At 46.8% G+C, this 26,910-nt stretch overlaps 1 protein-coding gene across 1 annotated transcript in view; it reads left to right on the forward strand.

Moving 5' to 3' along the window:
• The window catches only part of NCKIPSD (NCK interacting protein with SH3 domain), a 61,042-nt gene that overhangs the window by 24,957 nt on the left and 9,175 nt on the right, over positions 1 to 26,910 (forward strand). Inside the window, exons 2-8 of the mRNA XM_040408665.1 lie at positions 2,264 to 2,376; positions 3,742 to 3,943; positions 4,022 to 4,109; positions 6,960 to 7,528; positions 16,905 to 17,075; positions 17,929 to 18,015; positions 20,033 to 20,171. Coding sequence (XP_040264599.1) covers positions 2,264 to 2,376; positions 3,742 to 3,943; positions 4,022 to 4,109; positions 6,960 to 7,528; positions 16,905 to 17,075; positions 17,929 to 18,015; positions 20,033 to 20,171 — 1,369 coding nt within the window. The remainder of the gene's footprint in view (positions 1 to 2,263; positions 2,377 to 3,741; positions 3,944 to 4,021; positions 4,110 to 6,959; positions 7,529 to 16,904; positions 17,076 to 17,928; positions 18,016 to 20,032; positions 20,172 to 26,910) is intronic.

A 26,910-nucleotide genomic window follows, 5' to 3' on the forward strand; every position in this document is an offset into this window, starting at 1 on the left:
CTCTCAAAGTGGCACGGGACCTATCTATGCCATATGAGCAATTACGGATAGGGGCATAGAGTCTGACTCGCAGCCAAAAACTCTGTTACCGGGATATCGGCAGAATAACAAGTTGGTAGATAGGCGGTCAGAGGGAAAGGATGGGCGGGCGGAGGGTAGGAAGGGGCGGGGGGACGCAATGAAAAGGCTGAGCAAGCAGGGCACCTAAGAGAGTAACGCCGCCCCTGGGCACTTGCGAGCCCTCATTTGCATATCTTATAAAGATCGTTTTTGAGGGTTCTATAGGTCCAGGATTGATGCCAGAGGTAACGTTTTTATTAACTGTAAGCATGCTAGGGAGCTATGGTAAGGGTTAAAAAAGTGAAATGCTGGTGACAGACTCCCTTTAAATTATCTGCTGTGCTGCTAAAAGGGATTGTCCAGGATTAGAAAAACATAACTGCTTTCTTCCAGCACCATCCCTGTCCACGGGTTGTGTCTGGTATTGTAGCTGTGCTTCATCTGTGTCAATGGGGACAGCTGCGATACCACCGAACACAGCAGGGGTGGTGTGTTTTTTTTTTTGTTTTTTTGTTGTTTTTTTTTTAGGAAGAAAGCAGCCTTGTTTTTCTAATCCTGGACAACCCCTTTAAGAATAATAGAAGCAGGATTTTACTGGAAGGGCCTGTTAAGGTCCATTCAGACGTCCGCATGATGGGTCCGGATCCGTTTTGCAATTGTGCGGAACAGGTTCAGACCCATTCATTTTCAGTGGGGCTGGAACGGATGCGGACAGCGCACAGTGTGTTGTCCGCACCCGCACTTCCGGTCCGCGGCTTCGCCAAAAAATAGAACATGTCCTATTCTTGTCTGCAGCCACGGACAAGAATAGGCATTTCTATATGAGTGCCGGCCATGTGCGGTGTCCGTGTTTTGCGGACCGCAAAACACTACGGACGTCTGAATGGACCCTTAATCTGGAATCTGCATCTGCTGCTCGGAACTTGGCTTGCTGGGGGTCCCGGAGGTGAAGCTGCTCAGGGAAAGAGGCAAGCGGGTCGTGTCCTCACAAGCCAATCTGAAATCCTGTGCATGCGCCGTTCTCTGCTACATATGATTATCTTGGCATCTTGTGCTTTCCTATACTATATAGATAGATAGATATAGAGAGAGACACACATAAAGGACACTCTTAATAATTGAGGTCCTATGGTTACGTCTGATATAGGCGCCAGGAGCTTTTCCTAAACGTACCGTAAGAAAAAAACGAAATATGAACAGCCTTACCCCCCCCCCCCCCTTCATTTATCACCAATCTCCTCGCTGTCAGCAGCACTGGGACCGATCGCCCCCGTTATTTTTACCGGGTTTATTTTCACATGGCGTCTAAATATATTCACATTTCATCTACGTTTGTCCTTCCAAAAATGTCCAAGCGGATTACACAGACTGGAACCAAATGGAAATAATGTCACGGGCGCCGGGCTGTAACATCGCCTTAAAGTGGAAGGTAATGAAGTGACATGATTGCGTGTCATCAGACGGGGAGCGATTACCTGCCCTAGAAATGCTCTGTTTTTTATTAAATGGGATGTGGCGGTAAGAGGGGGGAGGTAATTAGATTATTTAGGACAACTTTAGCACGAGAAACGCTTTGAAAGTGACTTGTTTCCATGGTTACACGGGACGTTGTACTAAGGTTTCAACATCCAAGCATGGATTTTGCTCTGCAAAAGCTGCATCACCTTTGCCATTCTAGTCGGAAATGAACAATGCTTTGCCCTTAGCGTGCACCACTCGGCTCTCCGCTCACCCTGAATGGCGCATAAAAATCACTTCCGTACAGAGACGTCTTCCTCTGCCGCTCCTTTCTGCTGCTCTGCTTGTGTCAGTCTTCACTGTACATATGCCATTCTATTCATGAGCACGGCTAGGTCCAGTCCAGTTAGGAGAGTGCATATCACCTGAATTGTGCAGTTGCGAATGAATACTTTATGTAAGGCTGCACTCACATCTCTGTTTCGGAGATCCGGCTGCCTGATCCGAAATACTGGCTGTCGGCTGGACAAAACACTGTTGCATGCAACAAAACGCAGCATTTATGCCGGAAATTGTCTGGATCACCGCCGGACCTCATTGCAGTCAGTGGAGATCCGACGGACTGCTCTGCACCGAGACAGGCTTTCCGGATCTCAAACTGGAGATGTGAACGAAGCCTAAGGCGTTGTATCATTTACTCCTCCTAGAAAACCTCTCATGCCTCCATTGTCTCCTCTTCTTCCAGGTGCAAGAACAAGACGTTGTACTCCAGTCGATTGATCGAGCCATTGAAGCCATTCACAACGCAGCCATGACGAACGGGGGTAAATACAACCTGGAGCAGAGAGACGTCCTGCAGTAAGTAGTCGCAGCGGGAGATTGATCGTGAGGAGGATTGGTAAAGCTAGCTTTGAAGGAGTCTGCCTTGACGTATTTTGTGCAGCATTTATCAAATCGGACAATGTTTGATAAATTTGATGCATCTTTAAGTCAAACTCTTCTGCCTGAGACATTACTACACTTTATCTTCCATCCTTTTTACTGGAGTGGAATTGAGACCATTTTTGCAAGCTTTTAAAGAGTCGCAGTTAATAAATCTGGCTTAAATGAGCTCTACAGGCTAACTGCATCCACTATCCCCTTCACTCAACAGGCTAACCACATCTACTTTCCACTCCGCTCAACAGGCTAGCCACGTCCACTTTCCACTCCGCTCAATAGGCTAGCCACGTCCACTTTTTCTCCTCTGCTCGACAGGCTAACCACGTCCACTTTTTCTCCTCTGCTCGACAGGCTAACCACGTCCACTTTTTCTGCTCCGCTCGACAGGCTAACCACGTCCACTTTTTCTGCTCCGCTCGACAGGCTAACCACGTCCACTTTTTCTCCTCCGCTCGACAGGCTAACCACGTCCACTTTTTCTCCTCCGCTCGACAGGCTAACCACGTCCACTTTTTCTCCTCCGCTCGACAGGCTAACCACGTCCACTTTTTCTCCTCCGCTCGACAGGCTAACCACGTCCACTTTTTCTCCTCCGCTCGACAGGCTAACCACGTCCACTTTTTCTCCTCCGCTCGACAGGCTAACCACGTCCACTTTTTCTGCTCCGCTCGACAGGCTAACCACGTCCACTTTTTCTCCTCCGCTCGACAGGCTAACCACGTCCACTTTTTCTCCTCCGCTCGACAGGCTAACCACGTCCACTTTTTCTCCTCCGCTCGACAGGCTAACCACGTCCACTTTTTCTCCTCCGCTCGACAGGCTAACCACGTCCACTTTTTCTCCTCCGCTCGACAGGCTAACCACGTCCACTTTTTCTCCTCCGCTCGACAGGCTAACCACGTCCACTTTTTCTCCTCCGCTCGACAGGCTAACCACGTCCACTTTTTCTCCTCCGCTCGACAGGCTAACCACGTCCACTTTTTCTCCTCCGCTCGACAGGCTAACCACGTCTACTTTCCTCACTCACTGTACAAAACTGGAGTGAGTGGTGTACAAATACTAAAATTTGCAAAGCTTTTGTGCCTAAATTGTATTAAAGCCATAATTCCGGAGTGCTGGGCATGATAAAGCTCCCCCAAAGTTTTTCGGATTTCCTGTGACAGCGGTCTGCAGACTCCCTCCTGTGTGTCACGTCAGTTTTTTTTATTTTTTTCTTATTTTTCTTGATTGTCTCCCCCCCCCCCCCCTCCCCCTTTTACATTCTTTTTTCTTTATATACAGAAAACTTATCCATCATAGGAAAGAAACACAATCCCGAAAAACTCACTCGCCGACTGGCCGCTCAAATACCATGTCGGCTTCTGCCAGTGATTACCACTTAGATACTGGGCGACAGCCCAACGGCGTGTGCAGAACTGGTCTGGATCGGCACATGAGCTTGCCGAGCTCAGAGATTCAGTCTGAGGAGGACGGCCAGTATCAGGTACCAGCAATGTGTGCGATTTGTAAGGAAATAGGTAGAGGAGATGTGTCACTGTTTTATACGTCTGCTGTTTTTTAGGTTCCACCTCAGCCCCGACGTGCTGCCCCAATTACACCTCCTCCTCCGGAAAAACTGAAAAATGCCCAGCTGTCACAGACTAAAAAAAGTGAGTCCTCTGAATATTCTCTGCTGTCACCAACTAGGTCCATGAGAACCTAGTGTGGCCCATTTTGAGTGTTCTTTCCCACCGCCACTCCTGACCAGATGCAGTGCAGACCCATACAGCTGAATGGGGTTCTGTTTGGTGGTGGGCAATGCTGTTTGATAAAAGCCAAAGGGGCCTGTGGAATAGCTTTTTATTTCTCTCTATCCCTCCCTTCTTCCCCTCTAATATGGTTGTCATTTCCAATCATGCCTCGGGCTTTGCAGAGATGAAGGGATGGATCACACTGCACTTTCTTTGCTAAGGGCAGCCAGTGATGGGATACAATGAGACTATGCATCTATGTGATGTGCTTCAGCCTCTCTCCCCTGCCTCCTGCTTGTGATAGGTTTTTCCCTGTCAGCTCTTATAGGCAGGAGGCGAGAAGAGCAGTGTGAAGCTGTTTCTTATAGAAATACACTGGAGATTATGCGCGCATCACACACAAGTAATATGATAGATGGGCTGTAGAAGTCAGGGGTTTTTATGAGCTTACTGTTTCACTGCACTTCTGCTCCGCTAGATAAGGCAAAAATATCTCTGTCCATAATGCAAGGGCTGGAAAAATGTATGAATGTAGTTGAGCCGAGAAGAAACAAATTCCTTGATTCCCTCTGGAAATAGAATCGATTCTTGTATGTAGATGGTCTGTTGTCGTGTCTGTCCATCTGTTTTTCCCTTGCAGTAATTAAAGGGATCGGCCCATGAACAAGATTTGTCACCTATCCACAGGGGAGGTGATAAATAAACTGCTCAAAAAAATAAAGGGAACACTTAAACAACACAATGTAACTCCAAGTCAATCACACTTCTGTGAAATCAAACTGTCCACTTAGGAAGCAACACTGAGTGACAATCAATTTCACATGCTGTTGTGCAAATGGGATAGACAACAGGTGGAAATTATAGGCAATTAGCAAGACACCCCCAATAAAGGAGTGGTTCTGCAGGATGGTGACCACAGACCACTTCTCAGTTCCTATGCTTCCTGGCTGATGTTTTGGTCACTTTTGAATGCTGGCGGTGCTTTCACTCTAGTGGTAGCATGAGACGGAGTCTACAACCCACACAAGTGGCTCAGGTAGTGCAGCTTATCCAGGATGGCACATCAATGCGAGCTGTGGCAAGAAGGTTTGCTGTGTCTGTCAGCGTAGTGTCCAGAGCATGGAGGTGCTACCAGGAGACAGGCCAGTACATCAGGAGACGTGGAGGAGGCCGTAGGAGGGCAACAACCCAGCAGCAGGACCGCTACCTCCGCCTTTATGCAAGGAGGAACAGGAGGAGCACTGCCAGAGCCCTGCAAAATGACCTCAGCAGGCCACAAATGTGCATGTGTCTGCTCAAACGGTCAGAAACAGACTCCATGAGGGTGATATGAGGGCCTGACGTCCACAGGTGGGGGTTGTGCTTACAGCCCAACACCGTGCAGGACGTTTGGCATTTGCCAGAAAACACCAAGATTGGCAAATTGTGCTCTTCACAGATGAAAGCAGGTTCGCACTGAGCACGTGACAGACATGACAGAGTCTGTAGACGCCGCGGAGAACGTTCTGCTGCCTGCAACATCCTCCAGCATGACCGGTTTGGCATTGGGTCAGTAATGGTGTGGGGTGGCATTTCTTTGGAGGGCCGCACAGCCCTCCATGTGCTCGCCAGAGGTAGCCTGACTGCCGTTAGGTACCGAGATGAGATCCTCAGACCCCCTGTGAGACCATATGCTGGTGCGGTTGGCCCTGGGTTCCTCCTAATGCAAGACAATGCTAGACCTCATGTGGCTGGAGTGTGTCAGCAGTTCCTGCAAGACGAAGGCATTGATGCTATGGACTGGCCCGCCCGTTCCCCGGACCTGAATCCAATTGAGCACATCTGGGACATCAAGTCTCGCTCTATCCACCAACGTCACGTTGCACCACAGACTGTCCAGGAGTTGGCAGATGCTTTAGTCCAGGTCTGGGAGGAGATCCCTCAGGAGACCGTCCGCCACCTCATCAGGAGCATGCACAGGCATTGTAGGGAGGTCATACAGGCACGTGGAGGCCACACACACTACTGAGCCTCATTTTGACTTGTTTTAAGGACATTACATCAAAGTTGGATCAGCCTGTAGTGTGTTTTTCCACTTTAATTTTGAGTGTGACTCCAAATCCAGACCTCCATGGGTTAAAAATTAGATTTCCATTTTTAATTTTTGTGTGATTTTGTTGTCAGCACATTCAACTATGTAAAGAACAAAGTATTTCAGAAGAATATTTTATTAATTCAGATCTAGGATGTTATTTTTGTGTTCCCTTTATTTTTTTGAGCAGTGTATATGATTTTTAGGGGTCTGACTTGCTGGGGACCCCTCCACCGATCACAAGAATGGTGTCCCTGTGTCTCCTGTGTGAATGGAGCAGTAGTGAGCATGTGTGACCACATCTCCATTCACCTCTGTTGGACTGCCGGTGATAGCAGAGTGCTGTGCTTGGCAATCCCACAGAAGTGAATGGAGCAATGACCGTGCATGCGCACTACCGTTCCCCTATGTTCATATAGGGGACTGGTGTATTGCCGTTCTTGTTATCCATGAGGGTCAGTCAGATCCCCCTCCAACGATCCAACATTTGCCGCCTCATAAATTGGGTACTAAATGTTTCTCGTCTCCTTTTGAATGCAGAGTAGGGGAGGAGGGCTCCTGCTGCAGCCAGCTGCTTTACAGCCAGGCGGGTATCAGAAGGAAAGGGGAGGGGTGGCTGATCAGACATTGCTTGGATTTTTTTTTTAATGATCCTTTTAAAGGTCTGTGTATTTATTCAGTTTTTCCTATTTTCCTAGATGGTGTCGATAAAACCTCAAGATCTATATTAAACATGTCCACTACCAGCATGTCCTCTCTCGACACCCTGTGCACCACTTCTACAGACTCTTATCATCTCACCGGAGCCTCCAGTCCCAGTCACACTCCTCCACCAGTCCCCAGCAGAAGTATACACACCACAGTGTCCCAGAGTCTGGACGCCTGCACCTCAGTCCCTGGAACTCTAAATTCCCATAGTAAACAAACAGCCCCCGCACCCCCCGACAAGGAGGGCACTGCTGAAATTGACAAGAACCCACAAACCAAGAGAAATGCCCCGGCCCCTCCCTGCATAAAAGCCTTCAACACGGTCAACCAGGAGAGCAAAACGAAGTCACCGTCAAAGTCCTTGGCCACGGAAAACTCTGCTGCAACTGTTCCGAAAACCATCGGTGTCGAGTTAATTGAACTGGTTAGAAAGAACACAAATCTCAGCTATGAACTGTCTCGTGTGGCCATTGGTGTAATCGTCGGTCACATTCAGACATTGGTCCCGTCTACAGGTCCTGTGATGGAGAAGATTCTCATCTCTCTAGTGGAAAGCAAGGTAACGCTTTAGTCTTCACAGGTATTAAAGGGCTTGTCCGAGATTTTGATATTGATCAATATCCGACTCCCAGGCCATCAGCTGTTTGAAGAGCCTAGTCCAGTGACGTCACTTTCATCGATCACATGGCCTAGACTGAATGGGACTGAGCTGCAGTAACCCACACATCCACTATACAATGGATGGAGCTGTGCTTTTTAAGCTGCGAGGAGGCTGATTGGCGGAGGTGCTGGGTGTCAGACCCCAGCCGATCTAATATTGATGTCCTATTCTGAGGACAGGTCATCAATATAAAATATCCAGTAAACCCCTTTAACCTTGTACCCAGGCACTATAGTTATACAAAGGAATGGAGAATGTGGGCTGTTTGATATTTTAGGAAGGATCTGCTTACCTCGTTCTGTCTGTCAGCAGTAAACATTTGCGATGTTGTAGAATTATATACAGTCCGGTCCATAAATATTGGGACATCAACACAATTCTAACATGTTTGGCTCTTTACACCACCACAATGGATGTGAAATGAAACGAACAAGATGTGCTTTACCTGCAGACTGTCAGCTGTAATTTTAGGGCATTTACATCCAAATCAGGTGAACGGTGCAGGAATTACAGCAGTTTGCATATGTGCCTCCCACTTGTTAAGGGACCAAAAGTAATGGGACAGAATAATAATCATAAATCAAACTTTCACTTTTTAATACTTGGTTGCAAATCCTTTGCAGTCAATTACAGCCTGAAGTCTGGAACGCATAGACATCACCAGACGCTGGGTTCCATCCCTGGTGATGCTCTGCCAGGCCTCTACTGCAACTGTCTTCAGTTCCTGCTTGTTCTTGGGGCATTTTCCCTTCAGTTTTGTCTTCAGCAAGTGAAATGCATGCTCAATCGGATTCAGGTCCGGTGACTGACTCGGCCATTGCATAACATTCCACTTCTTTCCCTTAAAAAACTCTTTGGTTGCTTTTGCAGTATGCTTTGGGTCATTGTCCATCTGCACTATGAAGCGCCGTCCAATGAGTTCTGAAGCATTTGGCTGAATATGAGCAGATAATATTGCCTGAAACACTTCAGAATTCATCCTGCTGCTTTTGTCAGCAGTCACATCATCAATAAATACAAGAGAAGCAGTTCCATTGGCAGCCATACATGCCCACGCCATGACACTACCACCACCATGCTTCACTGATGAGGTGGTATGCTTAGGATCATGAGCAGCTCCTTTCCTTCTCCATACTCTTCTCTTCCCATCCTCTGGTATAAGTTGATCTTGGTCTCATCTGTCCATAGGATGTTGTTCCAGAACTGTGAAGGCTTTTATAGATGTCGTTTGGCAAACTCTAATCTGGCCTTCCTGTTTTTGAGGCTCACCAATGGTTTCCATCTTGTGGTGAACCCTCTGTATTCACTCTGGTGAAGTCTTCTCCTGATTCCTTACTTTGACACACATACACCTACCTCCTGGAGAGTGTTCTTGATCTGACCAACTGTTGTGAAGGGGGTTTTCTTCACCAGGGAAAGAATTCTTCGGTCATCCACCACAGCTGTTTTCCGTGGTCTTCCGGGTCTTTTGGTGTTGCTGAGCTCACCGGTGCGTTCCTTCTTTTTAAGAATGTTCCAAGCAGTTGTTTTGGCCGCGCCTAATGTTTTTGCTATCTCTCTGATGGGTTTGTTGTGTTTTTTCAGCCTAATGATGGCTTGCTTCACTGATAGTGACAGCTCTTTGGATCTCATCTTGAGAGTTGACAGCAACAGTTTCCAAATGCAAATAGCAGACTGGAAATGACCTCTGGACCTTTTATCTGCTCATTGTAATTGGGATAATGAGGGAATAACACACACCTGTCCATGGAACAGCGGAGAAGCCGATTGTCCCATTACTTTTGGTCCCTTAACAAGTGGGAGGCACATATGCAAACTGCTGTAATTCCTGCACCGTTCACCTGATTTGGATGTAAATGTCCTCAGATTACAGCTGACAGTCTGCAGGTAAAGCACATCTTGTTAGTTTCATTTCAAATCCATTGTGGTGGTGTATAGAGCCAAAAATGTTAGAATTGTGTCGATGTCCCAATATTTATGGACCTGACTGTACATCAGAATGTATTATTCTTGGTGTCAAATCCAGGCTGAATCCCTAAACTAATTCAAATCTGACCCCTAAGCACATTTCAGACCCCATATCAGCATAAAAGCGATCACATTCCAGACTGCTAAAAAGAAATTCAGTCCCCAAACCAGGCACCTAATATTCAATTTCCCAGACCCCAGAAAAGATCACTTAAATTAACCAGATCTCATGCAAGACCCCTAAAATGAATCAGGCCCCTGGCTAGACAAAAAAAATAAAAAAATATATATATACACACACACATACTCATCGCTTCTGGGTCCATTTCACTTCCTGACATTGTCCCAACACCAGGAGCTTATGTGCTAGACATTGGTGGTAGTTCTGATCCTGATGAGCAATCCTGCCGTCATAGGGGCATTGGAAGAGATGCTGCCCCCCTCCAATCTATGGTGGCGGGTCTCCGTGGGTCCAGGCAGCTGGTGTCCGGCTGGTCTTGATGACTATGAGGAATCTGTTAGTTCGGCATCAGTTTAGACCAGATTAGCAGATATTCTATAGCACTGAAAGTTTAAAGGGGCGCATGTAAAACAGAGAAGGCAGTTTTGGATTTTGGGTGTAATTCCTGTTTTTAATGTTTCCCTTTTAAGGATTTTTTTTTTTTAATAACTGTTCAGACTCCAACATTGTCAGTACAGACTCATACATTTACAGTCGAGTTGAACACAGACAGACACCAATCATGGACGTCCTGCCTCGTGGATCATTTGTTCTGCATTATTTATTGATGATATTGTATTGGAAGCCGACGCATAAATATTGATGATGATTTATTAAAAGTGTTGCATAAATATTGATGCCGACCTGGTTTCCAGTTTGATGGAAGACGATGAGAAAAATGAAATCCTTTTACCTCCTATGCTCTTTTCATTAGAAAGAAAACATGGCTTAAAGAGACCTCCGCTCTCCTGACCGGTCTGTTTTAGGGTCCATTCACACGTCCGTAGAATGGGTCAGCATCCGTTCCGCAAATTGCGTAACGGGTGCGGACCCATTCATTCTCTGTGGGGCAGGAATGGATGCGGACAGCACACAGTGTGCTATCCGCATTTCCGAAGAGTGCCCCCGATCTTCCGGTCCACGGCTCCGGAAAAAAATAGAACATGTCCTATTCTTGTCCGCAATTGCTCTTCCTAGGCCAGTGATGTCACCGTACACCGGTCACATGGCCTAGACACGGCTTACTCCCGTTCAAGAGAAATGCGGTACCAAGCACAGCCACTATACAATGTATGGCGCTGTGAAGAGACTGCAGTGCTCACCGGAGGTCCAGCGGACTGGCAGGGGTCTTGGGAGTCTGATCCCCACCGATTTTGATATCGATGACTTTTCCTGAGGATAGGTAATCCGTATCAAATTACCTGATAACCCCTTTGAAATGAATGTCGACCCCAGGACACCATTTAGTTTTTTTGGACTAATTAGTTTCCTAAAATATCTTTGCAGAGCTCTTTTCTTATACAGATCTGCAAATCCCTTGCACCGACATATAGAGGAAACATAACGGTTAGGCTTCCTGTAGCCGCCACTAGAGGGAGCTTACTGCGCTCTTTACAGATACTTCAATTACACGGTATCCAGTGAGCTCCCTCTAGTGGTGACTGCAGGTAGACAGTGTTTTATCATTTAACTCTTTCTGTGCCGGGCACTTGGAGATATGTCTGAGTGATTCGGAAAAACCATATGCACTGTCCTAAGTGCACCGAAAACATTTCACTATAACTGTGTGATGTATACGAGGCGCTGCTGCAGGTAAATGGGACCTGCGGAGCCGTGATTATAGATATTAAATATCTCATCTGCATAATTTTTCTCGTCCTATTTAGCGAGAGACTCATAATTTACTGTATCCCCCACCCACCCGGGGTCTCTGGATGTTTATGTCTGCTGTAAAATTAGCAGGGCGACATCTATTCCTGGGTACAAATTGATACGCCCCGTGTTTCCAGCCCCCGCAGCATCTGCTTGTCAGTAGACACCCCAGGTTAGTGATAATGGGATTGTGTTCCGTATAGATGTGTCACCGCTAACCGGACGCTTAACGAGTCCCCGTCTGCCACTTTGTTCCATACATTGATACTGCAATGAGTTTTCCGATTCCTCATCTAGTGGCGGATAATTACCGTTATTATTTAATTGCTCCGCTGGATACTGTTGTCGCATTAATTACGTTTTAACACTGCCTGCAATTACACCGCCTGTCGGGTTTGATGCTGACACTTGATTTTTGACGACTCTGGATATGTCCCTTTATCAGCGATGACCCGACATTGCATGATCATGACCATCCCCGGCCGCCTCTGCGGAAGGAAAACGTCCACGATCATTTGTTTTATAATTTGTCATAATCGTAAGACTAATTATACAACGGAAAAGGGAAAACTTGAGATTGCGCCACTTGTCCCTATTGATTTGTGAAGGTGTCCGTCCTCTTAGATCAGTGTGAATTGTCTTTATTGTGGAGGTGGTGCATGGGATCCACAGGTAAAGAATGGCCTCCGGTCGTCCTACTGAAAAAGCCAAGTGATGACCAGTATGACTCCCCCCCCCCCCCCCAAGGTTTGTCACCCAGCCTCCTGACAACCATGCATTAATCCTCTCATGTGTAGGCAGGTTGATGTCACCTTTCAGAGTCCTGGGAACGAGGACGGACGACCCTGCCAGAGTCGATGGTGACTGCAATGGTCTTCACCCTGCTTTTCCCCAAAAAAATGTTGGTTTCAACTAAGCAATTTAAAGTCCATCTATCAGCAGTTTTGTCCCTATGACACCGGCTGACCAGTTACATGTGCGCTCGGCAGCTGAAGGCATCTGTGTTGGTCCCATGTTCCTATGTGCCCGCCTGCCATTGGCTGCTCCCCCCAGGCACTGGATGTTTACATCCATGTGCAGGGAGAAGCGGCGGCGCAGGGAACGGGGTAAGTATATTCCATGTGGGGTGCCCGGCACATGAGGGGACATTTTATACTCTTGGAGAACCCCTTTAAGGGGGGGGGGGGTTGCAAATGCAGAGCAGTCGTTTGTTTCATTGGCCGATTGCAGCCATGTTGACGTGTAAGGGAGTTGCAGAATCGGCCGAGCAAGGCTCTTGCCCTAAAACCCATAGATTTCAATGGAAAAAGTCACCTGCAAGAGAGACCATATCTTCATTGAGCCAGTGCAGATCCAGGGGTTATGACTGAAAAGCCTCAGATGGGGAGACCCCTGCTTCGAACTTCCCACCGTACAGTGGGATACAAGGTATTGTATGACTCTCCAGTAATCCAGAATACAGCACTTTACTGCATTCAGCCTCTCAAATCTATTTAATCTAAGTACCCCAGCTCGGAGCCGTTGTATCTGAAGCCATGGGGGGGGCCCACTTTCCGTATATTTGATAAAAGCCAGGTAATTGGTAATCCTACCCTCCCTTATACTCCCACCATTTCAGGACAGGAGGCTAGCCTCCACCTCTGTAATTATATAACCCGCCAGTATACGAGGCTGAGGTCTCCAGAGATTGCAATTCAATAAATGAGCGTTCTTTTCTGTAATGCAGACATCCGCTTCCTAATGCAGGTCTCCTGGGGAAGTCTTCACTGAGCTTTACATGTCTTATAACCTGCTTAATTATTCTGATCTTCAAGTGGCTCTAGAACGGGAGTTCTTGTACAATCGTAATGTCCTTCTATGTCCAAGTTTGACCCATTTAGGTCTGCACGAGTCAGGGGGGACCCACTGTTTAATGCGCGTCTCTGCCTTTTATCATTCTGTCGCTTTTAGGCCCATATTTATGTGCCGGTTCATTTATTAATATATCTTTGTACAGATCTCCCAATGCCCTTCCTAAACATAGATATAAGAAGATATCATGCTTGCAGCCGCCACTAGGGGGAGCTTCCTGCATGCCAATATATACGTTGTACTCTGTAAACCAGTATGTGATCAGCTCTTAAATGGGTATTCCAGGTTTTCCCTTACCCACTGGATAGGGGATTGCTATTAGAATGATGGGCGTCCAGCCATTGTGCCCCCTAACGATCAAGAGAACAGGGGTCCCATATCCTTTAAAAGGGGTTGTCTCAACTGAGACATTGGTGGCATCTCGCTAGGATATGTCACCAATGTCATATAGGTGGGACACGCACCTATCTCCAGAGCGGGACGCCAGAATTGAGTGGAGAGCAGCCGCGCATGAGCGGCCACCCCTTCATTCATTTCTGTGGGAGCGCTGGCCTGGCTATTTCCGGCAGTCCCATAGAGTTGAATGGAGTGGTGGACATGCTTGCAAGGTGCTCTCTCCATTCGTTTCTATGGGATGTCCGAAAACAGCCAAGCTTTTTCCGGAACTCCCATTGAAAGGAATGTAGATCATATCGCACATGCGCCGTGAGCGCTCCTTCGCTTTCGGGGGCTCGTTTTGGACATAGGTGTGGTGGCATGTCCTAGCGATATGCCATCAAAGTCCAAGATGACACAACGCCTTTAAATCAAGGGATCGGCTGGTCAAGCTTTCGCACTGCCGCCCCATTCGTTCTCCAGGGGACTGACGGAGATAGCGGAGCTCTGCGCTCATCTCCATCGGTCTCTCTGAATGTCTAATGTCTCTGTCCAGCTTCGCTCATGAGGCATCTCGGCACGTGACATTAGAATCCGGATTATGACATTTTTGTACCACTTTGCACACGCGGCTAATTAGATCGTCTGATTACACTTTTACTCATATGTTCATTTGCTTGGACGAGTTTCTTTTCCAGTTAAAATGAAAACTGCTAATAGTGCAGCAATCATGGGTGAAATTACTGCATAAGAGATGGCTGCTAGAGTCATTAGCCCTTTTAAATTATTTCCCCTGTTCGATGCGGGCGATGAGCGACATTTTTCTTTCGCTTGATGTACGGGCGTAATTTTTACTTCTCTGGGTTAAAAAGCCAAAACTGCAGAATTGCTCCTCTTATTGTGATTCTGCATTGGACTCCCGACATTGTGATCCTCCAGGATCTCCCTAAGAGCCTCCTGAAAAACGCTGAGTATATCCGGTGAAAGACCTCGCTGTCCACGTCTACCAGCTCCGAGAATGTCCAGCCCCGTGGACTGATTCTCACAGCCATATAGAATTTACTAACAAAGTAAGAGGCACTTCCTGTTTTGTAGAGATCACATCTCAGCAGTCATCTCATTATCAGCAAAGGCAGGATGACTATGACAGGTTATATATATATATATATATATATATATATATATATATCTATATATCTGAGACATTGAGCCAAAAATGTTAGAATTGTGTCAGTCCCAATATTTATGGACCTGACTGTATATGTATGTGTGTATATGTATGTATATATGTATGTATGTATGTATGTATGTATATATATATATATATATATATATATACATACACACACACACACACACACACACACACACACACACACACACACACACACACACACACACACAGTCAGGTCCATAAATATTGGGACATGGACACAATTCTAACATGTTTGGCTCTATACACCACCACAATGGATTTGAAATTAAACAAACAAGATGTGCTTTACCTGCAGACTGTCAGCTTTAATTTGAGGGTATTTACATCCAAATCAGGTGAACGGTGCAGGAATTACAGCAGTTTGCATATGTGCCTCCTACTTGTTAAGGGACCAAAAGTAATGGGACAGAATAATAATCATAAATCAAACTTTCACTTTTTAATACTTGGTTGCAAATCCTTTGCAGTCAATTACAGCCTGAAGTCTGGAACGCATAGACCTCACCAGACGCTGGGTTCCATCCCTGGTGATGCTCTGCCAGGCCTCTACTGCAACTGTCTTCAGTTCCTGCTTGTTCTTGGGGCATTTTCCCTTCAGTTTTGTCTCCAGCAAGTGAAATGCTCAATCGGATTCAGGTCCGGAGATTGACTCGGCCATTGCAGAACATTCCACTTCTTTCCCTTAAAAAACTCTTTGGTTGCCCAATATTTATGGACCTGACTGTATAAACAAAGGATCCACCATTCACAATAGATTTCACAGCTCATCTCATCCCCCTCCCTGCACAATGACCATTGAACTTTATACTAGGCCAATGCTTCTTGTTCTGTAGAGAGAATTTCTCTTCAGTCAACTCATTATCATCACAGGTAGCATTACAATGATAAGTAACATATATATATATATATAATATATATATATATATATATATAACACAGGATCCATCATTCAAAATAGATGATGTTATATCTCTCCTCCTCCTCCCCCTCCCTGCACAATGACTATTGACACTCAGAATATTCCAACTCTTCCTGTTCTGTATAGATCACTTCTCTGCAGTCATCTAATTACCATCACATGTAGGATTCCTATGACCAGTATCACCTATATATATAGATAGCATAGGATCTACCATTCACAGTACATGATGTCATAACTCTCTCACGTAACCACACACACACACACACACACACACACTGCACGCCGGCAATTGGGCATCACAATAGGCTGAGACATTCTACTTCTTGTTCTGTAGAGATCACTTCTCTACAGTCATCTCATTTTCATCACAGACAGGATTACAATGACACGTATCACCAGTATATAGCACAGGATCCACCATTCACAATAGGTGATGTCACAGGTCACCTCCTCCCCCTCCCTACAAAATGACCCTACTGAGACCTTCACAGTAGGCTGACCCTTCCTCTTCTGCAAAGATCACTTCTTCACAATCATCTGATCATCACAGACAGTATTACAATGACAGGTAACACCTACATATAGCTAACACAGGATCCACCATTCCTAATAGGCGATGTCACAGCTCCCCCCACCACTGCATAATGACCTCTGCGCGGGTCACAAGGCATGCCCACAAGAGTCATAGAGGTCACTGAGTCCTCTTCAGATTGCAGGTCCCTGTGGTCAATCTGACTGCTGTAAAGCAAATTTCTGAACAGCTGCTCGGGCAAGATGGCCTCCTCATAATTATGACCGGAAAATACAATAAAATATACAATCAGAAAATAACATATTCCGAGGCAATTATGGGATTACGTAGCGACCGATGCGCCTTATATGATTATAATCCGTAGCCCCCTGCTTTCCTGTTCATAGGATTATTTCACCATTACAGCCGCATTGCGTTAGCACCCCATGTGCGAGCCTCAGTCCACCTCTGGACGTGCCGTTTTTTACTTCCTCCCCATGAAGTAGCTCTAAAGGCTTGTCTCATGATGTTAAAGTGCGTCTCTTGTCTGATTGCCAGGACTCCAGCGCCGGATTACCTTCTGGACAGATCTGTCACGACGAGCAGCGGCTGGAGGTCATCTTCACGGACCTGGCCCGGCACAAAGATGATGCTCAGCAGCGCAGCTGGGCCCTCTACGAAGATGAAAATGTCATCCTGTGCTACTTGGAGGAACTCCTCTTAATTCTGGTGCGTTCATGAATATGTGACTTACACCCTTCCTTAATAATAAGTGCCCCGGGCATGGGCAGATCTACTTTAATACCCAGGTAGCCAATGCCCCTAGATGCTGCTGATGCCTGAGAGTCATTCTTACCAGGACCATTTGCATTTTAAAGATGTTGTGTCGCCTCTCACATTGGTGGCATATTGCTAGGATATGCCACCAATGTCAGATAGGTGTGTGTCCCACCTCTGGTCGAATGGGGTCCTCACAGTGAACGAGAGCGCACCGCGCATGCTCTTTATTCTCTTCTATGGGAGTTCGGAAAATAGCTGAGCGTGTGCACTCAGCTATTTTCAGAAGTTCCACAGAAATAAATTAAAAGAGCACCACGCAAGCGTGTCCACCGCTCCATTTCCTTCTATGGGGCTGCTGGAAATAGCTGAGCCAGCTATTTTTCAGAGCTCCTATAGATGTAAATGGGAGGGTGGCCGCGCATGCGCAGTGTGCTCTCCTTCACTTTGGGACTCCATTCTAGAGAGAGGTGCAGGTCCAAATGGTGGGACCCGCACATGTCTGACATTGGTGGCCTAGCGATATGCCACTAATGCCTTAGGTGGGACAACCCCTTTAAAGGGGCACTCCACTGGATAACCAGGGTCCCTGCCCAGTCCACGTCCTGTTGTGCTAGCTTTACGCAGCCCAGCAGGCTATCATTTAGTCTCTGGTAACTCCTCTTATTTATGCATTTTGCATTTGTATCCACTGAGGATTCTTGGCTCAAATTCATTAAATTAATTACGACTTGTACGCCGCCTAAATATATTCTACGACTTTCTCTCCCCAAAGTCGTCGTAACGTGCCCCGATTTTCATTCAGACAGATGCAGATCCCGAGGTGTGCAAGAAGATGTGCAAGAGAAACCAGTTTGAGGCCGTCGTGTCCCTGGTGACTTATTATCAGATGGTAAGTAGTACTTTCCCATAATTCCTGGCAGTGAATTCCACAAACCTATTGGTGTGTGTGAAAGATGAGCATCTGGCAGGTACCGGAAAAGAGCAATATCCTCTGGATCTCCTCCATCTGCTGGTGCCTTGGTGTTCAGCACTGTGTTTAGACTGATGATGAGCAGCAAAATGGTAAATTTATCCTCCACAATAACTGAACTAGGTATAGAGCTGTTCCTGCTGATCAGGGGCGGACATGAACAGGGCAGGGCGCCCGTGCAAAGAGTGTGTATGGGCCACCGATCCCTGCCAACAAAACCGCACATGCGCCGCTCACGTGCCCATATGCTGGACACGCCCCAAACATGCACCAATGATAAGCTGTACTATTTTGTAAATGTACATGCCCTGGACACATGCAACACTCATGCTAGACTTTACACATGCATCCCCAGCACAAGTGCCACCTGTATACTAGACCAATGACAAACTTGTGCCGCACATAACCAGGACATATGCTGCACATGCATCACTCAGATAGCACAGGTGACTCAAAAGCACCACCCACATGCTGCATGCATGCCTCCTATATGCTGGACACTCCAACTCCAGCATGCATGACTCTCAGGCGCCACTCACAGACAGCATGCATGACTCTCAGGCGCCATTCACAGACAGCATGCATGACTCTCAGGCACCATTCACAGACAGCATGCATGACTCTCAGGCGCCATTCACAGACAGCATGCATGACTCTCAGGCGCCACTCACAGACAGCATGCATGACTCTCAGGCGCCACTCAGACAGCATGCATGACTCTCAGGCGCCACTCAGACATCACACACTGACCACTTGCACTGCACATCAGTTGCACATTTTCAGAGTGTCTACCCCCCCCCCCCCCCCCCCCCCCCAATTGCTAACCCCCTACAGGCTGCAACAAAGAACGGCCCTCAAATTGCTACACCTGCCCGCTCCACGCTTAAGCCACACCACCTTCAGATTGCTTTCTACATGATCCTGTCAAAAGTCTTGTTCCTCACTAAGTTAGCCTCTGCTTCATAGTCCTGGTGTGGTGGAAAGGGCCCGTCTCCCACCCCTTGGGACCACTGTGCACAGGCGATATGTCCACCCCGATCATGAGCATCATGGGTCGCTAATGGAATGTTTCCACAGGCTGAGCTGTAGAAGAAAGCCACTTCCGAGTCTCTCAAATCTTTGCATGACTGTAGTATGGCTCCATATAACCTTCGAGTTGTGTACTGGGCCAAATCATTCCTTTGTAGGCATCTGATTTTGTGCAGAGGCCTGCTCCATCAGATGCAGTATATCTTCTAAGGGAGATTATCCCTTTCATACAGCACCTCAAGGAGGCACCATACAGCACTACACAGGGCGCCTCCATAGAGGTCTGTGTGCATGATATGTTCTTCTGGTAAACTGATGGCAATTCATGGTAGATTTGTGTGATATGCCATAAATATCTGACATGTATAACGGCATACAGGAGGAGACTTAAAGTGGTTGTCTCATCTTAGACATTGGTTACCTGTCACTAGGATATGTCACCGGTGTCAGATAAGTGTGGGTCCCACTTTGGGACCGGCAACTATTTTCCAAAACGGTAATGAAATGAAAAGATAGCAGACGCGCTTGCGCTGTGCGCTCTCCATTCACTTCTATGGGACTTCTGAATATAGCCGAATGCTCTCGCTTGGCTGTTTTCGTAACTCCCATAGAAATGAATAGAGAGCCCATGCGTGATGCACTCTCCTTCACTTTCAGGGGCCCGTTGTGGAGATAGGTGCAGGTCTCAGTGGTGGGACCTGCTACCATCTGACATTGGTGAGCCACCAATGTCTCAGATGAGACAACCCCTTTAATGAAGTGGTGACCACATACAGTATGTGCACAGCGCTCTCCAGCCAAGTGCAACCACCTCTCTCTTAGTCTCCAGCACCCATTCTCCTGATTGGTGGGGGTCTTGCCTCTGGAACTTCTGCCTTCTTACTGGTGCTTGTGGTTTGTGTTTTAGGAGCATCGAGTCTCGCTTCGCTTGTTACTTCTCAAGTGTTTCGGAGCAATGTGCAACCTGGATGCCGCCATCATATCCTCTCTCGTCAACTCTGTCCTTCCCATGGAGCTGGCCCGTGACATGCAGACACACACTCAAGGCAAGTTCTTTATAACTTCTAATGCAGGAGAATTCATTCACAAACCAGCAGTCCCTGTATTCTGGACTGTGAGATCAGAAACTGTATACCCAGAAATTCCTTGGTATATTTCTGTTACCCTAATCGCTTCCTTTAGCGGTGGGGGGTAATCGGTGAGAACAGCTGCAGGGAGATCAGATCCCCTACAGCAGGATGCAGGTGCTGTGTCTTTCATCTCCCAAAACATGGTACCGATATCCTGTTGAAAGCGTCAGAAGCTGCCACTGACCAATTGACTTTGATTCTCGGATCTTTATCAAGGCGCTTGCCCATTGTTTGGGTGGGGTAGTGACAACCACACTGGGATTAGAGCAGTTGTTACTGGATATCGGGTCACTTCTGAGCTTAAAGGTGGCAGGTCTCACACCAGAAGTATGTTAGAAATTCACATCGCTGCGCCATTTCCTAATATATGTCAGAGGTCCTGTCTACTCTCTTGACATTGTCATAACAAAAAAGCCAGTGGAACTAATTATCAAAAATATCAACTTTATTGTAATAATATACAGTACAGACCAAAAGTTTGGACACACCTTCTCATTCAAAGAGTTTTCTTTATTTTCATGACTATGAAGGCATCAAAACTATGAATTAACACATGTGGAATTATATACATAACAAACAAGTGTGAAACAACTGAAAATATGTCATATTCTAGGTTCTTCAAAGTAGCCACCTTTTGCTTTGATTACTGCTTTGCACACTCTTGGCATTCTCTTGATGAGCTTCAAGAGGTAGTCCCCTGAAATGGTCTTCCAACAGTCTTGAAGGAGTTCCCAGAGATGCTTAGCACTTGTTGGCCCTTTTGCCTTCACTCTGCGGTCCAGCTCACCCCAAACCATCTCGATTGGGTTCAGGTCCGGTGACTGTGGAGGCCAGGTCATCTGGCGCAGCACCCCATCACTCTCCTTCATGGTCAAATAGCCCTTACTTTCAAAGTTTTCCCAATTTTTCGGCTGACTGACTGACCTTCATTTCTTAAAGTAATGATGGCCACTCATTTTTCTTTACTTAGCTGCTTTTTTCTTGCCATAATACAAATTCTAACAGTCTATTCAGTAGGACTATCAGCGGTGTATCCACCTGACTTCTCCTCAACGCAACTGATGGTCCCAACCCCATTTATAAGGCAAGAAATCCCACTTATTAAACCTGACAGGGCACACCTGTGAAGTGAAAACCATTTCAGGGGACTACCTCTTGAAGCTCATCAAGAGAATGCCAAGAGTGTGCAAAGCAGTAATCAAAGCAAAAGGTGGCTACTTTGAAGAACCTAGAATATGACATATTTTCAGTTGTTTCACACTTGTTTGTTATGTATATAATTCCACATGTGTTAATTCATAGTTTTGATGCCTTCAGTGTGAATCTACAATTTTCATAGTCATGAAAATAAAGAAAACTCTTTGAATGAGAAGGTGTGTCCAAACTTTTGGTCTGTACTGTATATAAAAAATATGGAAGAAAAAAAGGCAAGCTGGAAAAGGATATACAGAGAAGCAAAGGGCAACACCTCAATGGACAACCATGTACCTCCGCAGGGCTGTAATAGCACTTTCCGGATACCAGGCCATACGCTGTGTCTCACAATAACTGGTAATGCGTCACTTAATTAGAAGAGTATATGCACAACAACTATGGTGATGGTACATATCACCCACCCCTATAGGGGAATATTTTGTATGGCACAATTTATCAGATAATAATCACCAGACAATGTGAGATCCACAGCATAAGCCCCCAGTCACCATGAACAACAGTGTATATTAATAAAGTAAGAGTTAATAGACTCACAGCCTAAGTATATACCATAGGCCTAATATGAACACTGTGACATAGCAGTATCTTAATAGACGCATCTAACCGGGACATACCTGAAGACCTGATCTGACCAGCAGAGGTAAAGAAGCCCCAAGCGCAAGACCTCGACGCGCGTTTCACCTCAACGGCTCTCTTGACATGTCTGTTTTAGCGTAACAATTCTGCAGCATTTCTTTGTAGAATTGTGTTGTGTTATCCCTCTGTTATTCCTCTTGGAAATGCTCCCCCCCCACCAGTCTGTTCAGATGTTCACAAACCTCCTCCCCTCACCAAAAACCTGTCTACAGCAGAGACCTCCCAGTTGTGGCTTTCCAGATGTTGCAAAACTACAAATCCCACATGCACTGACGACCACAGACTTGGGTCCCGTTCAGACGACCGTATTTTTGCGGATAAGATGCGGACCCGTTCATCTCTATGGGGACGAAACATTAACGGATAGCTCTCCGTTTTCTATCCGCTTCCATATGTCTGTTCTGTAATAAGATAGGACAGGGTTCAGCAACCTTCGGCACCCCAGCTGGTTGACACTACAATTCCCATCATGCTCCACTCATTTCTATGGGAGTTCTGAGAACAGCAGAGCAAGCATGCATGTTGAGAGTTGTAGTTTCACAACAGCTGGAGTGCCGGTGTAGTTGCCTACCCCTGAGATAGAACATGTCCGCAAATATCGGGCCGTGGACCCACTCAAGTCTAGGGTTCCGCGAAAATGCGTATTGCACAGAGATGTGCTTCTGTATGCAGTCCGTATATTGCGGACATGCAAAATGGGCGGGGAAGTATGATGGAATACACTTTAGAGATTTTTGCGGAACAACGGATCCGAATTTTGTGGACTGCAAATAACATACGGTCGTCTGAATGGGCCCTTACTGGGGTTAGGATTAGAGGCATAGAAGACCGAAAATCTTTTTCCTTTCCATCTGGTATTTTTGACTGCAATGCGAGGAGCGCCATAATAAGTCATAGGGATCCATCAGGGTTTGTTAGGAGCCGTCATGGCTGGTTCGTGTACTTACGGCATGAAGATGACCGGTTCAATTATTCTTACCAACGATTGCGCTCGCCTTTAGTTGCCTTCATTAACTGCTTGCATTTTGATTACAATTTGCCCATGATGAGATTTGCAGGGAGCGAGGAACCAGCAGCCCCACGTCACGTCATGTCATCTGTTCTCCAGCCGCCAAAATACCGACTTAAAAAGGTTTCTGCCTAATAGGTTTCCCTGCGAGCGGTGTACGCTTTGATAGAATGAACCGTTTAACTAAGTCTTGCTTTATTTATGCGCAGAAATTCTCAGGGTAATCCGGCCGTGTTCACTGCGTTGTCTCCGCTGTATTCAGCAAAGTGGCCGATAAATTGCACAGGACTTAATGGACTTCTTATTCATTGGGTTAAGGTGGAGATTTAATTTTTTTACTCTGAGGCCTTTATATAAAACCTGAAACGACAGATGCGACTGGTAGTGAAGACCTCCGTTATACCTGCTGCTGGGAAAACTGGGTGACAACCGATATGGCCATGTGTACATGTTCTATAGGGTTGTCAGCCACATTTCCCAGACACCTGCCGGGTTATGCAGCAGTGCATAGATGCCATTGTATGGCTGCCTAACAAGATTTCTATTCACTGCGGAGAGGCATGGACCATATTCTGCAGGAAGCTGTGGACACCTGCAATGAAAATAAGCAATTTGCAGTGGGTTTTCATTGGTCATTCAGCCCCAAACCTCTGCTCCACGTCATGGCAGCCACTGCTGACGCTCTCCTCCCTGCAATCCGGCCTCTCGCCAGCAGCCATCTGTCCTCTTTTGGCCACCATGTAGCCGATGGCCTCACAGGTACGCTATTTGGACTGCTCCTGGCCTTCCAGGTAGATCCTGAATTTTGAGAAAAACTTATTGGGGGGTGATTCATTATATTACCATCCTAAATTTAGACCTGGAACACTCCCCACTTTGATTGACAGGTCCAATTGTGATGACTTTTTCTCTGACTTGAGAGCCTCTAGGTGTAATGGTAACGCCCCCGTTGCTCCCAGAGGCTCATTTGCATATATTTAAAACCTCACTTTTCTCAGTAATGCCGCACATATGAACATGGGACCAACACAGATGCCTTCAGCTGCCAAGCGCACATGTAACAGGTCGGCCGGTGTCATAGGTACAAATCAAGCAGCATAGGGAGTGCTGGGAGTTGGACCCCTACCGATCAGATATTGACGGTAGGCCATCAATATGGCGGTCCCCTATAACCTATTCATACTATATTTCCCGTGGCCGGCGCCGCATTCTGAAACAGCCCCTTTAATGACATCCTTTGCAATGTGACTGTTCTGGGGTCCACAACCTGGGAATGTGATTGGATTTGGAGACTCCTCTCCTTGGTTTAGTCAGTACAAACCAGCAATAGCGCTAGACTTAGGCCATAATCGGAGTAGTTCTCGTCTAAACCAGGCACTGCTAATGCACCACGCCATTATGATATTTCTGCATAAACAGTTCTGTCCATGGCGGCTCCTTTTGGGAATAATGGCGGCTTATTCTCTATACAGCATTTCTGAATACATAAAAAGTAAGGCCTGATTACCTAATCACGCTGTGCCGCGTATCGACGGAGGAGCCGGACAATGGCTCTGCCTCCCGGGTGGCCTTTTCTCTCTGGTTTTATTTCCCGGTCGCTCTTTGTCATTTTCCTGCACTTTCTGATCTCGCTCCGTCTGCTTTTATGTATTTATTATTCACTAAATGAATGTCGCTTTGTGTTAAGCACCCGCGAATCAGACGAGCAAGTCAAAGCGACAGAAGCGCCCGGCCGAATGGCAGGGTGTTTCGGTGACGCGCGTTTGCCGGCTGAAGCTAAGGAGCAGAACCATTTATAGATCACGGCAAGACGTTAAAAGAACATGCGCCGCGTGGAAATAAAGGATTGCAAATCCGCAGCTCCTGGCGCGTGCAAACCGCTCCTGGTGACGGGCTGCAGAAATGAGATGCGAAGGAATAAGCCTGTTCACTCATCCTATAGCGATACGGTGTGCAGGTCGTCTTTTATAACGGTCGCCGTCAGTTCATGGCGTATAGAAATCCTTAATTATAGGACATGGCTGGAATCGGTATGGCTGACCGATGGGCGTAGGGGGCAGACGGGATTGTTTCTACCTAATTGGTTTGTTAGGGGACAAGGTAACTTGCGCAGTTGCATTCTCTAGTTCTAATATTGTATGGATGCCATTATGTAAAGGAAGACGGGCACCCAGTAGGTGGTAGTAAATTGGCATATCTGAAGAAAGGGTCGCTCTTTGTTTGAAATGTTTTTATTAACATCCACATATATTTATTAAACAGCCACATATATGTAACAACTATAGAATGAGCCGCAGAACGGAAGAAATCCGCTAGCGCAGGGATGCTCAACCTGCAGCCTTCCAGCTGTTGCAAAACTACAACTCCCAGCATGCCCTAATAGCTGTAAGCTGTCCAGGCATGCTGGGAATTGTAGTTTTGCAACAGCTCGAGGGCCGCAGGTTGGGCATTCCTGCGCTAGGGAATACTGACCGGAATACAGGCCGCTGTCCAATGTTCTTGGAGTCTGAGTGGTCTCTCCGTACATAGTCATAGACCTGTGAGTATTATTGGTCCATGCTGCAAGGAGGATAGTAATGGGAGAAGAGGAAAAAAACGAAAACCTACGTCTGCAAAATCTCGTATCTCGGCCGTAACTGGCTCACATCGCAGGGTCTTATGTGGCGCAGGGCATCCCTCTGCATCAGCCAATGTGTGGTAGGTAAGTAGTGGGCTACTATATTAAAGGGGTTTGTCCAGGAGTTTTATACTGATGACCTATTCTCAGAATAGGTCATCAGTGTCTGACACCCGGGACCCCCGCCGAGCAGCTGTTTGAAAAGACATTGGCACTTACAGTAGCACTGATGCATTCTCCCTGCTCCATCCGGGTGTCAGGCGCCCACAATCAGATACCGATGATCTATCCATAAGCTAGGTCATCAGTAAAAAAATAAACTCTAGGAAAACACATTACACTAAAGGATCACAATTATTATTTTTTTAATAGAGGGGGGGAGAGTGCTAAGGTTACGACCGTACAGCGCAGTCGCATGGTGGTGGTGACGCGGCTGTGCTGGAATCATGAATGAGCCACGTGGACACTGCAGTATTGCATGGTCATTAATGGAGTGTGGTTTAATGAGGGCCCGGGATGGCCGTGTGGTTCTTGATCTCAGCACGGCCGCATCCTAAATACCACATGACCCCAGCCAAAATTTTAAGGGGTTAGTTAGTTAGTTATCCCCTTTCCTCAGGAATTATAGGAATATATAGATGTATATCAGATCTTGGCCGGGGTTGACGACCAGAACCCCCAATGAAGGGTCCCCGAGTCTGGTGTATGAATGGAGTGGTAGTGCATGGTCCATCGCTCCATTCACTTCTATGGGACTGATGGGGCACTGTCTATGTGAAGTGAATGGAGCTGTGGTCAGACATGCACTCCTACGCCGTTCAGGACCCTTAGTACTCCCAACCCTCCCACTCAATTTAGATGTAAGCTATACATCCTAGACAACCATCTCCCCAAGGGCAGATGTCGGGGGAGAAAACTGTTGAATTTCAAAATGCCCGATGCTTTGATCTCCAGGGAGGTAAGCTGCTGCCAGAGGTGCCTGGCTGCAGCTTCCTTGCCATTCAGAACACGTGCACTCTTGGCCGAGCGTGCATGTATATGGATTGGTCAGGAGAGATAGCTGTCGGCTGGACCAGCATTCGGCTGTCTGCGATCTAAAGTGTATGGCCAGCTTTACACCCCTGAGACATTTAACTGCTAAACTGTGGGATCACTGTATGAAAGGTCCTGGGGCGGCT

The sequence above is a fragment of the Bufo bufo genome, chromosome 9 (assembly GCF_905171765.1).
Source record: "Bufo bufo chromosome 9, aBufBuf1.1, whole genome shotgun sequence".
NCBI lineage: Eukaryota > Metazoa > Chordata > Amphibia > Anura > Bufonidae > Bufo > Bufo bufo.